At 40.9% G+C, this 18189-nt stretch overlaps 1 protein-coding gene across 9 annotated transcripts in view; it reads right to left on the reverse strand.

Annotated features, from left to right (window-relative positions):
• The window catches only part of LOC132821840 (mucin-2-like), an 84530-nt gene that overhangs the window by 38490 nt on the left and 27851 nt on the right, over positions 1 to 18189 (reverse strand). For 7 of the 9 annotated variants that reach the window (XM_060834706.1, XM_060834699.1, XM_060834707.1 and 4 more), the window contains 9 exons: positions 14919 to 15104; positions 14178 to 14273; positions 11945 to 12130; positions 11226 to 11321; positions 8633 to 8818; positions 7878 to 7973; positions 5637 to 5822; positions 2280 to 2465; positions 1528 to 1623 (listed from right to left, as the gene is read on the reverse strand). In XM_060834706.1, coding sequence (XP_060690689.1) covers positions 1528 to 1623; positions 2280 to 2465; positions 5637 to 5822; positions 7878 to 7973; positions 8633 to 8818; positions 11226 to 11321; positions 11945 to 12130; positions 14178 to 14273; positions 14919 to 15104 — 1314 coding nt within the window. The remainder of the gene's footprint in view (positions 1 to 1527; positions 1624 to 2279; positions 2466 to 5636; positions 5823 to 7877; positions 7974 to 8632; positions 8819 to 11225; positions 11322 to 11944; positions 12131 to 14177; positions 14274 to 14918; positions 15105 to 18189) is intronic. The other 2 variants (XM_060834700.1, XM_060834703.1) reach the window with 2 other exon arrangements.

The following is an 18189-nucleotide window of genomic DNA, read 5'->3' on the forward strand; positions in this document are numbered from 1 at the left end:
CCATTTCCCTCTGACTAACTTACCTAAGACAAAGGGCAATTTAGCAATGCCAAATCACCTGACCTGCATATCTTTGGACTGTGGGTGAAAAACCACGCAGACACAGGGAGAATGGGCAAACTCCACACAGGCACTCGCCCAAGGCTGGAATCGAACCTGCGACCCTGGTGCTGTGAGCCAGCAGTACTAACCACTGAGCCACCATGCCACCCACCGGACCTCAAGCTAACATAACCAGTTATCTTCCTGATATGAAACAAACTAGTTTTTTCACCTAAGAATGTGACTTCACCACTTGAACCTACTTAGCTCCACTGACTAACGTCCAAACCTGTTTGTAGTATCAGATTAAGCCAAAGAAAATCTTAGAGGAAACATATGCACACATCACATGACAACATTTGGTAATCCAGATCCTATTCTCAATCGCTGTTGTCATGGACAAGGCCAGACTCAGTCAAAACAGTTTAAGAAACTTGCCCAGGCCTTCACTTTGATCGTTTTTTAAGTGGATACTCCAAGAGTGGGTTACTCTTTGGATGGTCGGTGTGGAGTTGTTGGGCCAAATGGCCTGATCCACACTGTGGATTCTATGATTATCAGGAGTGATGCAACTGGCCCTATCACTTTGTTTTAAACAAAACAGAAATTATTCGCAAAATTACCGAATGAAACACAAAGGAGAACAGAACACAGAATAACTTAACCTATCTGAAAACAGAACAGATCATCCAAACTTAATGATGCTGTGGCAAATACTTTCAACAAACCCCATAAACATTCCCTTGGCACAAAAGGTAAAGTCAAACCCAGGTTCCTTTAGGAGAGATGTCAGAGAGAGGGAGGATCAGCTTGAACCTTGGGTCCAGCAGCTTCACAACTGACTGTCTGTTAAACCCAAACCAAACCCAAACCAGAGTAAAACTGTGCTGGATGAGCTGGCCACACCTCTTTCATTCCACAAAGGTAATTTTAAATTTAAATTTTAAACCTTCTTCAAGTAGATCAACCCTAGACATTACAGAAACTGTGTCTTTATGAACTCCGGAAAGGAAACAATGAATTCAGCAGTCCATTTTTCATCAAATATTCCTGCTGTCATGAAATGGACCTAGACAGCAAACCCCTTTCTTCAGGATAACACATATTCTGGATCGCAGTGGAAATTGCAGATCATAAAATCTTACATAAGAAACATCGTCACATCCTAACTTTTCCATTTGCATGTAAATTTCACTGTGCGGACTGATGCTTTTTCAGATTGTAACATAACTGAAATTTACACTTGGGTGCCTCGACAACAGATCTGTGTTAAAATAACATAGCACAAACATTTTAAAATTAAAACATATATTGGTCATTATTTTGCCAAATGATCTGGAGAACAGTGCTCAGCTTCATCTAATCCTGACATTGTTTTAGCTCAGCATGGTGAAACATGTTAAAGTTTACTGCATGCATTGTCCAATTATCAGTACTGTAGGCAAGAAATAGCTTTCGTGAGTACAGTTTGATGTTCACAGTTACCTGGTGTTGTGGAACTGCCATCTCTTGTTGAGATTGTCATGCTCTGTGTTGTCGATGGTTGAGTGCTGCTCAGTGTAGTTGGAGGGACCTGTGTAACTGAAGATGATGCAGAAGTTTGTGATGTATTTATTAGTAGTTGGAAGGAAGAGAAACTTTCTGTTGTTACTGCAATACTTGATGTGGCTGTTTCAATAAAAAATCATTTGAACACTTCAACAATGTATAACACAGTTTGTTACCACTTCCAAATCTGCAAGAGCTTCATAACCCAGAACAATTTTATATATCATTAGATTGGTGGCTTCACCAATACTAGCTAAAAATATTATTGTTGCCCACATGAACTTCCTGGTTAAATATCCACTATAAGTGCACACTAGTAGAACGTAGAACATTACAGCGCAGTACAGGCCCTTCGGCCCTCGATGTTGCGCCGAGCTATTGCACCAATCTGAAGCATATCTGTCCTATACTACTCCATTTTCATCCTTATGTTTATTCGATCACATTTAATGTTGGCAAGCCTACTATTGTTGCAGGCAGTATGCTCCACACCCCTAAAGCTCTCTGAGAAAAGAAACTACCTCTAGCATCTTTCCTATATGTATCACCCCACAATTTAAAGCTTGGTCTCCTTGTGCTAGCTATCACCATCCGTGGAAAACATTTGTTTAACATTTTTGCAGGAAATCATGTTACAATTGACTTTGTTCCAGTGAATGTGCTGTGAAACATCATATAACTTAGCTTACAACTTGCTGTTGTTGGGAGATTGTCCCCTGTTGTTGGGTTTGGTGTGGATTCTGATGTTGATTGCTGAGGGGTGTTCTCTGCAGTTGTCACTCCTGGGATGGGTGCAGAGGCTGCTGTAGTTGTTAATTGTCCAGGTGTAGATGATGTTCCAACCAGAGGAGTTGTGGTCGGGCCAGTTGTTCCAGCTGTGTAAACAAAATCATATTTCAGTCTTCAAAGAATTTTCCTTTTATACAACTTCAATGACAACATTAATTCTGAGAAATTAATAAATTTGCAAATATAGCATCTTCTTATCCTTCATATATTGATGCAATTAGAAGATAATAGAACCGAATTCTGTCAGTAATGCAAGGGTAGGTGATTTGTCCATGTCTTCAATCAGCATCAATGTCGGGCCCTTTGCCAAATCCAACAAAGCTTTCTGCATCCACAGATATCTACAGGTTCACATGGGTCTTTTAATCCTCAATGCAGTGGAAATGGAGCAATGCAGCCTTTCAAGGTGCACTCAGGGGAGAACAAGAGAAGATGGATAGGAAGAGGACAGACTCCCTTTTCTACAATATTACCAAACATCGGGATTGTCCAATGAGCAAAGATTAAACAGGTTTGGACTTTACTCAGTGGAGTTTAGAAGAATGAGAGATGATCTCATTGAAACATTGAGTGTTCTTAATGGGCTTCACAGGGTAAATGCTGAGAGGATGGTTTTCCTCATGGGAGAATCTAGGTTCACAGACATGGTCTCTGAATAAAGGTTGCAAATGTAAGATTGGGTTGTGGAAGCATTTCGTCACCTCGAGGACAGACTCCTGATCAATGTGGGAATCAACGGTTATAAGGAAAAGGCAGGAAAGTGTACATGAGGAATGTTGGCCTGTCCATGTTTCTAATGAATGGCACAGCAGGCTCCAGAAGCTGACCAGCCTATGCCTGTTCCTATTTCTCATTATCTTATGGTGCAAAGTGTTAATGTACTTTCGAGAAGATTCCCTAAAGTTTGGAAACAGGCCCTTTGGCTGAACAAGCCCACACTCACCCTCTGAAGAGCAACCCACCCAGACCCATTTCCCTAAGACAAAGGGCAATTTAGCAATGCCAAATCACCTGACCTGCATATCTTTGGACTGTGGGAGGAAACCAGAGCACCCAGAGGAAACCCACGCAGACACAGGGAGAATGGGCAAACTCCACACAGGCACTCGCCCAAGGCTGGAATCGAACTTGGGACCCTGGTGCTGTGAGCCAGCAGTACTAACCACTGAGCCACCATGCCACCCACCGGACCTCAAGCTAACATAACCAGTTATCTTCCTGAAATGAAACAAACTAGTTTTTTCACCTAAGAATGTGGCTTCACCACTTGAACCTACTTAGCTCCACTGACTAACGTCCAAACCTGTTTGTAGTATCAGATTAAGCCAAAGAAAATCTTAGAGGAAACATGTGCTCACATCACATGACAACATTTGGTAATCCAGATCCTATTCTCAATTGCTGTTGTCATGGACAAGGCCAGACTCAGTCAAAACTGTTTAAGAAACTTGCCCAGACCTTCACTTTGATCGTTTTTTAAGTGGATACTCCAAGAGTGGGTTACTCTTGGGATGGTCAGTGTGGAGTTGTTGGGCCAAATGGCCTGATCCACACTGTGGATTCTATGATTATCAGGAGAGATGCAACTGACACTATCACTTTGATTCAAACAAAACAGAAATTATTTGCAAAATTACCGAATGAAACACAAAGGAGAACAGAACACAGAGTAACTTAACCTATCTGAAAACCCAACAGATCATCCAAACTTAATGATGCTGTGGCAAATACTTTCAACAATCCCCATAAACATTCCCTTGGCACAAAAGGTAAAATCAAACCCAGGTTGCTACAGGAGAGATGTCAGAGAGAGGGAGGATCAGCTCGAACCTTGGGACCAGCAGCTTCACAACTGACCGTCTGTTAAACCCAAACCAAACCCAAACCATAGGAAAACTGTGCTGGATGAACTGGCCACACCCCTTTCATTCCACAAAGGTAATTTTAAATTTAAATTTTAAACCTTCTTCAAGTAGATCAACCCTAGACATTACAGAACCTGTGTCTTTATACCTCCTGAAAAGAAACAATGAATTTCAATTCAGCACTCCATTTTTCATCAAAAATTCCTGCTGTCATGAAATGGACCTAGACAGCTAACACCTTTCTTCAGGTTAACGCATAGTCTGGATTGCAGTGCAAATTGCAGATCATAAAATCTTGCATAAGTAACATCGACACATCTAACTTTTCCATTTGCATGTAAATTTCACTGTGCGGACTGATGCTTTTTCAGATTGTAACATAACTGAAATTTACATTTGGGTGCCTCGACAACAGATCTGTGTTAAAATAACATAGCACAAACATTTTAAAATTAAAACATATATTACTCATTATTTTGCCAAATGATCTGGATACCAGTGCTCAGCTTCATCTAATCCTGACATTGTTTTAGCTCAGCGTGATGAAACATGTTAAAGTTTACTGCATGCATTGTCCAATTATCAGTACTGTGGGCAAGAAATAGCTGTCATGAGTAAAGTTTGATGATCACAGTTACATGGTGTTGTGGAACTGACATCACTTGTTGAGATTGTCATGCTCTGAGTTGTCGATGGTTGAGTGCTGCTCAGTGTAGTTGGAGGGACCTGTGTAACTGAAGATGATGCAGAAGTTTGTGATGTATTTGTTAGTAGTTGGAAGGAAGAAAAACTTTCTGTTGTTACTGCAATACTTGATGTGGCTGTTCCAATAAAAAATCATTTTGGACACTTCAACAATGTATAACACAGTTTGTTACCACTTCCAAATCTGTGGTAGTTTCATAACCCAGAACAATTTTATATATCATTATATTGGTGGCTTCAACAATACTATCTAAAAATATTATTGTTGCCCACATGAACTTCCTGGTTAAATATCCACTATACGTGCACACTATTAGAACATAGAATATTACAGCGCAGTACAGGCCCTTCGGCCCTCGATGTTGCGCCGAGCTGTTGCACCAATCTGAAGCCTATCTCTCTGACACTACTCCATTTTCATCCGTATGTTTATCCGTTCACCATTTAACGCTGGCAAGCCTACTATTGTTGCAGGCAGTACGCTCCACACCCCTAAAGCTCTCTGAGGAAAGAAACTACCTCTAGCATCTTTCCTATATGTATCACCCCACAATTTAAAGCTTTGTCTCCTTGTGCTAGCCATCACCATCCGTGGAAAACACTTGTTTAATATTTCTGCAGGAAATCATGTTACAATTGACTTTGTTCCAGTGAATGTGCTGTGAAACATCATATAACTTAGCTTACAACTTGCTGTTGTTGGGAGATTGTTCCCTGTTGTTAGGTTTGGTGTGGATTCTGTTGTTGATTGCTGAGGGGTGTTCTCTGCAGTTGTCACTCCTGGGATGGGTGCAGAGGCTGCTGTAGTTGTTAATTGTCCAGGTGTAGATGATGTTCTAACCAGAGGAGTTGTGGTCGGACTAGTTGTTCTAGCTGTGTAAACAAAATCATATTTCAGTCTTCAAAGAACGTTCCTTCTATACAATTTAAATGACAACATTAAATCTGAGGGATATTTAATTTTGCAGATATGGCATCTTCTTGTCCTTCAAGTATTGATGTAGTTAGAAGATAATAGAATCGGATTCTGTCAGTAATGCACGGGTAAGTGATTTGTCCAGATCTTCAGTCAGCATCAATGCTGGGCCCATTGCCAAATCCAACAAAGATTTCTGCATCCACAGTTGTCTACAGGTTCATATTGGTCTTTTAACCCTCAATGCAGTGGAAATGGAGCAATGCAGCCTTTCAAGGTACACTCAGGGGAGAACAAGAGAAGATGGATAGGAAGAGGACAGACTCCCTTTTCTGCAATATTAACAAACATCGGGATTGTCCAATGAGCAAAGATTAAACAGGTTTGGACTTTAAGGTCAGTGGAGTTGAGAAGAATCAGAGATGATCTCATTGAAGTATAGAGTGTTCTGAAGGGGCTTCACAGGGTAAATGCTGAGAGGATGGTTTTCCTCAAGGGAGAATCTAGGTTCACAGAACATAATCTCTGAATAAAGTATGTAAACTTAGGATGGATTTGTCGAAGAATTTCTTCGCCGCAAGGACAGACTCCTGATTCATCGGGGCATCAACGGTTGTAAGTAAATGGCAGGAAAGTGAACATGAGGAATATTGGCCTTTCCATGATTCTAATGAAAGGCAGAGCAGGCTCCAGCATCTGACCGGCCTATTCCTGTTCCTATTGCTTATTATCTTATCGTTCAAAGCGTGAATGTAATTAACCAGCTTGAAGCTAACATAACCGGTTATCTTTCACCGATATGTAACAAACTAGATTTTAGCTTCAGAACATGGCTTCACCACTTGAAAATAGTTAGCTCCATAGATCAATGCCACAAGATGGGTTTGGAGCATCATGTTAACACAAAGAAAATCTTAGAAGAAACACGTGCACATATCACATGACAACATTTGGTAATCAGAGTCCTATTCTCTATTGTCGTTGTTGTGGATAAGGCCAGACCTGCTCAGAACATTGACAGAAATTAGCCCAGACCCTACCTTTGCTCAATTTTTCAGAAGGCATACAGTGGATATTCCAAAAGTGATACAATTGGCCCAACCACTTTGTTTTAAACAAAACAGAATTTATTTCAAGTTTACCGAATGAAACACAAACAAAGGAGAACAGAACACAGAATAATTTGAACTAGCTGAAAACCCAACAGATCATCCAAACTTAATGATGCTGTTGCAAATACTTTCAACAATCCCTATAAACACTCCCTTGGCACAAAAGGTAAAATCAAACCCAGGTTCCTACAGGAGAGATGTCAGAGAGAAGGAGGATCAGCTTGAACCTTGGGTCCAGCAGCTTCACAACTGACTGTCTGCTAAACCCAAACCAAACCCAAACCAGAGTAAAACTCTGCTGGATGAACTGGCCACTCCCCTTTCATTCTACAAGTTTGTTTAAAATTTAAATTTTAAACCTTCTTCACACAGATCAACCCTAGACATTACAGAACCTGTGTATTTGTGACCTTCTGAAAAGAAACAATGAATTTCAATTAGCAGTCCATCTTTTATCAAATATTACCGCTTTCATGAAATGGACTGAGACAGCTAAGCCCTTTCTTCAGGATAACATATATTCTGGATCGCAATAGAAATTCGAGGTCATAAAATCTTGCAGAAGAAATATCGTCACATTCTAACTTTTCCATTTGCATGTAGATTTCACTGTGCGGACTGATGCTTTTTCAGATTGCAACATAACTGAAATTTACACTTGAGTACCTCAACAATAGATCGATGTTAAAATTACACAGCACAAACATTTTAAAATTAAAACATGTATTGGCCATTATTTTGCCAAATGTTCTGGATACCAGTGCTCAGTTTATTCTAATCCTGACCTTGTTTTAGCTCAGCGTGGTGAAACATTTTAAAGTTTACTGCATGCATTGTCCAATTATCAGTACTGTAGGCAAGAAATAGCTTTCATGAGTACAGTTTGATGTTCACAGTTACCTGGTGTTGTGGAACTGACATCACTTGTTGAGATTGTCATGCTCTGAGTTGTCGATGGTTGAGTGCTGCTCAGTGTAGTTGGAGGGACCTGTGTAACTGAAGATGATGCAGAAGTTTGTGATGTATTTGTTAGTAGTTGGAAGGAAGAAAAGCTTCCTGTTGTTATTGCAATACTTAATGTGGCTGTTTCAATAAAAATTCAATTTGGACACTTTAACAATGTATAACACAGTTTGTTACCACTTCCAAATCTGCAAAAAAATTCATAACACAGAACAATTTTATGTATCATTATATTGGTGGCTTCAACAATACTATCTAAAAAACTTATTGTTGCCCACATGAACTTCCTGGTTAAATATGCACTATAAGTGTACATTATTAGAGCATTGAACAGTACAGCGCAGTACAGGCCCTTTGGCCCTCAATGTTGCGCCGAGCTGTTGCACCAATCTGAAACCTATCAATCTTGCAGTACTCCATTTTCATCCGTATGTTTATCCAATCACCATTTAACGTTGGCAAGCCTACTATTTTTGCAGGCAGTATGCTCCACACCCCTAAAGCTATCTGAGCAAAGAAACTATCTCTAGCATCTGTCCTATATGTATCACACCACAATTTAAAGCTTTGTCTCCTTGTGCTAGCCATCACCATCCGAGGAAAGTATTTGTTTAACTTTTCTGCAGGAAATCATGTTACAATTGACTTTGCTCCAGTGCATGTGCTGTGAAACATCATATAACTTAGCTTACAACTTGCTGTTGTTGGGAGATTGTTCCCTGTTGTTGGGTTTGTTGTGGATTCTATTGTTGATTGCTGAGGGGTGTTCTCTGCAGTTGTCACTCCTGGGATGGGTGCAGAGGCTGCTGTAGTTGTTAATTGTCCAGGTGTAGATGATGTTCCAACCAGAGGAGTTGTGGTCGGGCCAGTTGTTCCAGCTGTGTAAACAAAATCACGTTTAAATCTACAAAGAATTTTCCTTCAGTACAATATAAATGACAACATTAAATCTGAGAGATATTTAAATTTGCAAATATGGCATCTTCTTGTCCTTCATGTATTGATGTAGTTAGAACATAAAAGAACCGGATTTTGTCAGTAATGCAAGGTTAAGTGATTTGTCCAGGTCTTCAGTCAGCAGCAATGCTGGGCCCATTGCCAAATCCAACAAAGATTTCTCCATCCACAGATATCTACAGGTTCACATGGATCATGTAATCCTCAATGCAGTGGAAATGGAGCAATGCAGCCTTTCAAGGTGCACTCAGGGGAGAACAAGAGAAGATGGATAGGAAGAGGACAGGCTTCCTGTTCTACAATATTACCAAACATTGGGATTGTCCAATGAGCAAAGATTAAACAGGTTTGGACTTTACTCAGTGGAGTTTAGAAGAATGAGAGATGATCTCATTGAAACATTGAGTGTTCTTAATGGGCTTCACAAGGTAAATGCTGAGAGGATGGTTTTCCTCATGGGAGAATCTGGGTTCACAGACATGGTCTCTGAATAAAGGTTGCAAAGGTAAGATTGGGTTGTGGAAGAATTTCTTCGCCTCGAGGACAGTCTCCTGATCAATGTGGAAATCAATGGTTATAAGGAAAAGGCAGGAAAGTGTACATGAGGAATGTTGGCCTGTCCATGTTCCTAATGAATGGCACAGCAGGCTCCAGAAGCTGACCAGCCTATGCCTGTTCCTATTTCTCATTATCGTATGGTGCAAAGTGTTAATGTACTTTAGAGAAGATTCCCTACAGTGTGGAGACAGGCCCTTTGGCCGAACAAGCCCACACTCACCCTCTGAAGAGTAAACCACACAGACCCATTTCCCTCTGACTAACTTACCTAAGACAAAGGGCAATTTAGCAATGCCAAATCACCTGACCTGCATATCTTTGGACTGTGGGAGGAAACCCACGCAGACACAGGGAGAATGGGCAAACTCCACACAGGCACTCGCCCAAGGCTGGAATCGAACCTGCGACCCTGGTGCTGTGAGCCAGCCATACTAACCACTGAGCCACCATGCCACCCACCGGACCTCAAGCTAACATAACCAGTTATCTTCCTGATATGAAACAAACTAGTTTTTTCACCTAAGAATGTGGCTTCACCACTTGAACCTACTTAGCGCCACTGACTAACGTCCAAACCTGTTTGTAGTATCAGATTAAGCCAAAGAAAATCTTAGAGGAAACATATGCACACATCACATGACAACATTTGGTAATCCAGATCCTATTCTCAATTGCTGTTGTCATGGACAAGGCCAGACTCAGTCAAAACAGTTTAAGAAACTTGCCCAGGCCTTCACTTTGATCGTTTTTTAAGTGGATACTCCAAGAGTGGGTTACTCTTGGGATGGTCAGTGTGGAGTTGTTGGGCCACATGGCCTGATCCACACTGTGGATTCTATGATTATCAGGAGTGGTGCAACTGACACTATCACTTTGATTCAAACAAAACAGAAATTATTTGCAAAATTACCGAATGAAACACAAAGGAGAACAGAACACAGAGTAACTTAACCTATCTGAAAACCCAACAGATCATCCAAACTTAATGATGCTGTGGCAAATACTTTCAACAATCCCCATAAACATTCCCTTGGCACAAAAGGTAAAATCAAACCCAGGTTGCTACAGGAGAGATATCAGAGAGAGGGAGGATCAGCTTGAACCTTGGGTCCAGCAGCTTCACAACTGACCGTCTGTTAAACCCAAACCAAACCCAAACCATAGGAAAACTGTGCTGGATGAACTGGCCACACCCCTTTCATTCCACAAAGGTAATTTTAAATTTAAATTTTAAACCGTCTTCAAGTAGATCAACCCTAGACATTACAGAACCTGTGTCTTTATGAACTCCGGAAAAGAAACAATGAATTCAGCACTCCATTTTTCATCAAATATTCCTGCTGTCATGAAATGGACCTAGACAGCTAACACTTTTCTTCAGGATAACACATAGTCTGGATCTAGTGGAAATTGCAGGTCATAAAATCTTGCATAAGTAACATCGTCACATCCTAACTTTTCCATTTGCATGTAGATTTCACTGTACAGACTGATGCTTTTACAGTTTGTAACATAACTGAAATTTACGCTTGATTGCCTCTACAATAGAACACTGTTAAAATAACACAGCCCAAACATTTTAAAATAAAACATACATAGGCCATTATTTTGCAAAATGTTTTAGAGCCCATTGCTCAGCTTGATCTAATCCTGATACCGTTTTAGCTCAGCGTGATGTAACATGTCAAAGTTTACTGCATGCATTGTCCAATTATCAGTACTGTAGGCAAGAAATAGCTTTCGTGAGTACAGTTTGATGTTCACAGTTACCTGGTGTTGTGGAACTGACATCACTTGTTGAGATTGTCATGCTCTGAGTTGTCGATGGTTGAGTGCTGCTCAGCGTAGTTGGAGGGACCTGTGTAACTGAAGATGATGAAGAGGTTTGTGATGTATTTGTTCGTAGTTGGAAGGAAGAAAAACTTTCTGTTGTTGGTGCAAAGCTGATGTGACTATTCCAATAAAAAATCATTTTGGACACTTTAACAATGTGTAACCCAGTTTGTTACTACTTCTAAATCTGTAGGAACTTCATAACCAAGAACAATATTATATATCATTATATTGGTGGCTTCAACAATACTATCTAAAGAAATTATTGTTGCCCGCATGATCTACATATACATCGAACAGTATAGCGCAGTACAGGCCCTTCGGCCCTCGATGTTGTGCCGAGCTATTGAACCAATCTGAAGCCTATCTGTCCTACACATTCCATTTTCATCCTTATGTTCATCCAACCACTATTTAAAGTTGGCAAGCCTACTACTTTGCAGGCAGTACGCTCCATACCCCTACTGCTCTCTGAGAATAGAAACTACCTGTGGCCTCTGTCCTATAATTATCACTCCTCAATTTAAAGCTTTGTCTCCTTGTGCTAGCCATCACCATCCGTGGAAAGCATTTGATTAACATTTCTGCAGGAAATCATGTTACAATTGACTTTGTTCCAGTGCATGTGCTGTGAAACATCATATAACTTAGCTTACAACTTGCTGTTGTTGGGAGATTGTCGCCTGTTGTTGGGTTTGGTGTGGATTCTGTTGTTGATTGCTGAGGGGTGTTCTCTGCAGTTGTCACTCCTGGGATGGGTGCAGAGGCTGCTGTAGTTGTTAATTGTCCAGGTGTAGATGATGTTCCAACCAGAGGAGTTGTGGTCGGACCAGTTGTTCCAGCTGTGTAAACAAAATCATATTTCAGTCTTCAAAGAACCTTCCTTTTATTCAACTTCAATAACAATATTAAATTTGAAAAATATTTAAATTTCAAAATATGGCAACTTTTTGTCCTTCATATATTGGTGTAGTTAGAGCACAATAGAACTGGATTCTGTCAGCAATGCAAGGGTAAGTGACTTGTCCAAATCTACAGTCAGCATCAATGCTGGGCCCATTGCCAAATCCAACAAAGATTTCTGCATCCACAGTTGCCTACTGGTTCATATGGGTCTTTTAATCCTCAGTGCAGTGGAAATGGAGCAATGCAGCCTTTCATGGGACACTCAGGGGAGAACAAGAGAAGATGGATAGGAAGAGGACAGGCTTCCTGTTCTACAATATTACCAAACATCGGGATTGTCCAATAAGCAAAGATTAAACAGGTTTGGACTTTACTCGGTGGATATAAGAAGATTGAGAGACAAACTCATTGAAACACAGTGTTCTTAAGTGGCTTCACAGTGTAAATGCTGAGAGGATGGCTTTCCTCAGGGGAGAATCTAGGTTCACGGACATGGTCTCTGAATAAAGGTTGCAAACATGACATTGAGTTGTGGAAGAATTTCTTCACCTCGTGGACAGACTCCTGATCAATAGGGGAATCAACGTTATAAGGACAAGGCAGGAAAGTGAACATGAGGAAAGTTGGCCTGTCCATGATTCTAACGAAAGGCAGAGCAGGCTCTAGCAGCTGATCGGCCTATTCCTGTTCCTATTTCTTATTATCTTATCGTTCAAAGCGTGAATGTAATTAACCAGCCTGAAGCTAACATAACTGGTTATCTTCTGAATATGTAACACACAAGATTTTAACTTCAGAACGTGGCTTCACCACTTGAAACTAGTTAGCTCCATAGATCAATGTCACAAGATGGGTTTGGAGCATCATGTTAACTCGAAGAAAATCTTAGAAGAAACACGTGCACACATCACATGACAACATTTGGTAATCAGAGACCTATTCTCTATGGTCGTTGTTGTGGACAAGGCCAGACCTGCTCAGAACATTTACAGAAATTAGCCCAGACCCTACCTTTGCTCATTTTTTCAGAAGTCGTACAGTGGATATTCAATAGTGATGCAACTGGCCCAACCACTTTGTTTTAAACAAAACAGAAATTATTCGCAAAATTACCGAATGAAACACAAACAAAGGAGAACAGAACACAGAATAATTTAAACTAGCTGAAAACCCAATGGATCATCCAAATTTAATGATGCTGTGGCAAATACTTTCAACAATCCCTATAAACATTCCCTTGGCACAAAAGGTAAAATCAAACCCAGTTTCCTACAGGAGAGATGTCAGAGAGAGGGAGGATCAGCTTGAACCTTGGGTCCAGCAGCTTCACAACTGACTGTCTGCTAAACCCAAACCAAACCCAAACCAAAGTAAAACTCTGCTGGATGAACTGGCCACTACCCTTTCATTCAACAAGTGTGTTTTTTAATTTAAATTTTAAACCTTCTTCAAGTTGATCAACCCTAGACATTACAGAATCTGTGTTTTACAACCTCCTGTAAAGAAACAATGAATTTCAATTAGCAGTCCATCTTTTATCAAATATTACCGCTGTCATGAAATGGACTGAGACAGCTAAGCCCTTTCTTCAGCATAACACATATTCTGGATCGCAATGGAAATTTGATGTCATAAACTCTTGCATAAGAAATATCGTCACATCCTAACTTTTCCATTTGCATGTAGATTTCAATGTGCAGACTGATGCTTTTTCAGATTGTAACATAACTGAAACTTACCCTTGAGTGCCTCTATAATAGATCTGTGTTAAAATTACACAGCCCAAACATTTTAAAATTAAAACATGTATTGGCCATTATTTTGCCAAATGATCTGGATACCAGTGCTCAGTTTCATCTAATCCTGACCTTGTTTTAGCTCAGCGTGGTGAAACATTTTAAAGTTTACTGCATGCATTGTCCAATTATCAGTACTGTAGGCAAGAAATAGCTTTCATGAGTACAGTTTGATGTTCACAGTTACCTGGTGTTGTGGAACTGACATCACTTGTTGAGATTGTCATGCTCTGAGTTGTCGATGGTTGAGTGCTGCTCGGTGTAGTTGGAGGGACCTGTGTAACTGAAGATGATGCAGAAGTTTGTGATGTATTTGTTAGTAGTTGGAAGGAAGTAGAGCTTTGTGTTGTTATTGCAATACTTGATGTGGCTGTTCCAATAAAAAACCATTTGGACACTTTAACAATGTATAACACAGTTTGTTACCATTTCCAAATCTGCAAGAGCTTCATAACCCAGAACAAATTTTATATATCATTATATTGGTGGCTTCAACAATACTATCTAAAGAAATTATTGTTGCCCACATGAACTACGTGGTTAAATTTACACTATAAGTGCACATTATTAGAACATCGAACAGTACAGCCCAGTACAGGCCCTTTGACCCTCGATGTTATGCTGAGCTATTGATCCAATCTGAAGCATATCTGTCCTACACTATTCCATTTTCATCCCTATGTTCATCCAATCACTATTTAAAGTTGGCAAGCCTACAGTATGCTCCATACCCCTACTGCTCTCTGAGGATAGAAACTACCTCTGGCATCTCTCCTATATGTATCACTCCGCAATTTAAAGCTTTGTCTCCTTGTGCTAGCCACCACCATCCAAGGAAAACATTTGATTAACATTTCTGCAGGAAATCATGTTACAATTGACTTTGTTCCAGTGCATGTGCTGTGAAACATCATATAACTTAGCTTACAACTTGCTGTTGTTGGGAGATTGTTCCCTGTTGTTGGGTTTGGTGTGGATTCTATTGTTGATTGCTGAGGGGTGTTCTCTGCAGTTGTCACTCCTGGGATGGGTGCAGAGGCTGCTGTAGTTGTTAATTGTCCAGGTGGAGATGATGTTCCAACCAGAGGAGTTGTGGTCGGACCAGTTGTTCCAGCTGTGTAAACAAAATCACATTTAAATCTTCAAAGAATTTTCCTTCAGTACAATATAAATGACAACATTAAATCTGAGAGATATTTAAATTTGCAAATATGGCATCTTCTTGTCCTTCATGTATTGATGTAGTTAGAACATAATTGCGCCGGATTCTGTCAGTAATGCAAGGGTAAGTCAGCTTCAATATTGGGCCCATTGCCAAATCCAACAAAGATTTCTGCATCCACAGATATCTACAGGTTCACAGGGATCTTGTAATCCTCAATGCAATGGAAATGAAGCAATGCTGCCTTTCAAGATGCACTCAGGGGAGAACAAGAGGAGATGGATAGGAAGAGGTCAGGCTTCTTTTTCTACATTACCAAACATCGGGATTGTCCAATGAGCAAAGAGTAAAGAGGTTTGGACTTTACTCACTCGAGTTTAGAAGAATGAGAGATGACCTCATGAAACATAGCGTGTTCTGAAGGGGCTTCACAGGGTAAATGCTGAGAGAATGGTTTTCCTCATGGGAGAATACAGGTTCACAGAACATGGTCTCTGAATAAAGGTTGCAAATTTAAGATGGAGTTGAAGAAGAATTTTTTCTCTCAGAGGATAGACTTCTGATCAATAGGGCAATCAACTGTTGTAAGCAAATGGCAGGAAAGTGAACATGAGGAATGTTGACCTGGCCGTGATTCTAATGAATGGAGCTCTAGGAGCTGTCCAGTCTATTCCTATTCATACTTCTTATTATCGTGTGGTGCAAAGTGTTAACGTACTTTAGATTAGATTCCCTACAGCGTAGAAACATGTCATTCAGCCTATAAGTCTGCACTAGCCCTCTGAAGAGCAACCCACCTAGACCCATTTCCCTATGACTAATGTCCCTCACATTATGGGCAATTTAGCATCGCCAATTCAATTGACCTGCACATCTTTGGACTGGGGGAGGAAAACAGAGCACCTGGAGGAAACCCACACAGTCACGCAGAGATTGGGCAAACTCCACACAGGCAGTAGCCCAAGGCTGGAAGTGAACCTGGGACCCTGGTGCTGTGTGGCAGCAGCGCTAACCACTGAGCCACCGTGCCACCCACCAGCCTGAAGCTAACATAACCAGTTATCTTCCTGATATGTAACAAACTAGTTTTTTAACTTAAGAATGTGGCTTCACCATTTGAAACTACTTAGCTCCACAGACTAATGTCACAAGATGGGTTGGTGGTATTAGATTAACCCAAAGTAAATCTTAGAGGAAATATGTGCATACATCACATGACAACATTTAGTAATCAAGATCCTATTCTCAATCGCTGTTATCATGGACAAAGCCAGACTCGCTCGAAACATTTCAAGAAATTAGTCCAGACCCTAACTTTGCTCGATTTTTAAGTGGATACTCCAAGAGTGATGCAACTCGCCCAATGAACAATGAATTTCAATCCAGCAGTCCATCTGTTATCAAATATTACTGCTGTTATGAAATGGACCAAGACAGCTTCATCCTTTCTACGGGATAACATATAATCATGATCACAATGGAAATTGGAGGTCGTAAAATCTAAGATAAGAAATATTACCATCTTCTAACTTTTCGATTTATAGAGTCATAGAGATGTACAGCATGGAAACAGATGCTTCGGTCCAACCTGTCCATGCCGACCAGATATCCCAACCCAATCTAGTCCCACCTGCTAGCACTTGGCCCATATCCCTCCACACCCCTCCTATTCATATACCCATCCAAATGCCTCTTAAATGTTGCAATTGTACCAGCCTCCACCATATCCTCTGGCAGCTCATTCCATACACGTACCACCCTCTGCATGAAAAAGTTGCACCTTAGGTCTCTTTTATATCTTTCCCTTCTTACCTTAAGCCTATGCTGTCTTGTTCTGGACTCCCCGACCCCAGGGAAAAGACTTTGTCTATTTATACTATCCATGCCCCTCATAATTTTGTAAACATCTATAAGGTCACCCCTCAGCCTCAGATACTCCAGGGAAAATAGCCCACCCTGTTCAGCCTCTCCCTATACCTCAGATCCTCCAACCCTGGCAACATCCTTGTAAATTTTTTCTGAACCCTTTCAAGTTTTGCAACATCTTTCCGATAGGAAGGAGACCAGAATTGCATGCAATATTCCAACAGCAGCATAACCAATGTCCTGTACAGCCGCAACATGACCTCCCAACTCCTGTACTCAATACTCTGACCAATAAAGGAAAGCATACCAAATGCCTTCTTCACTATCCTATCTACCTGCTACTCCACTTTCAAGGAGCTATAAACCTGCAGTCCAAGGTCTCTTTGTTCAGCAACACTCCCTAGGACCTTACCATGAAGTGTATAAGTCCTGCTCAGATTTGCTTTCCCAAAATGCAGCACCTCGCATTTATCTGAATTAAACTCCATCTGTCACTTCTCAGCCCATTGGCCCATCTGGTCCACATGCTGTTGTAATCTGAGGTAACCCTCTTCGCTGTCCCCTATACCTCCAATTTTGGTGTCATCTGCAAACTTACTAACTGTACCTCTTATGCTCGCATCCAAATCATTTATGTAAATGACAAAAAGTAGAGGGAACAGCACCGATCCTTGTGGCATTCCACTGGTCACAGGCCTCCAGTCTGAAAAACAACCCTCCACCACCACCCTCTGTCTTCTACCTTTGAGCTAGTTCTGTATCCAAATGGCTAGTTCTCCCTGTATTCCATGAGATCTAACCTTGCTAATCAGTCTCCCATGGGGACCCTTGTCGAACGCCTTACTGAAGTCCGTATAGATCACATCTACTGCTCTGCCCTCACCTATCCTCTTTTTACTTCTTCAAAAATCTCAATCAAGTTTGTGAGACATGATTTCCCATGCACAAAGCCGTGTTGACTATCCTGAATTAGCCCTTGCCTTTCCAAATACATGTACATCCTGTCCCTCAGGATTCCCTCCAACAACTTGCCTACCACCGAGGTCAGGCTTACCAGTCTATAGTTCCCTGGCTTGTCTTTACAGCTGAAGGCAGTAAACAGTGGCACCACGTTTGCCAGCCTCCAGTCATCTGGCATCTCACCTGTGACTATCGATGATACAAATATCTC

Source organism: Hemiscyllium ocellatum, chromosome 13 (genome assembly GCF_020745735.1).
Source record: "Hemiscyllium ocellatum isolate sHemOce1 chromosome 13, sHemOce1.pat.X.cur, whole genome shotgun sequence".
In the NCBI taxonomy this organism is placed as follows: domain Eukaryota; kingdom Metazoa; phylum Chordata; class Chondrichthyes; order Orectolobiformes; family Hemiscylliidae; genus Hemiscyllium; species Hemiscyllium ocellatum.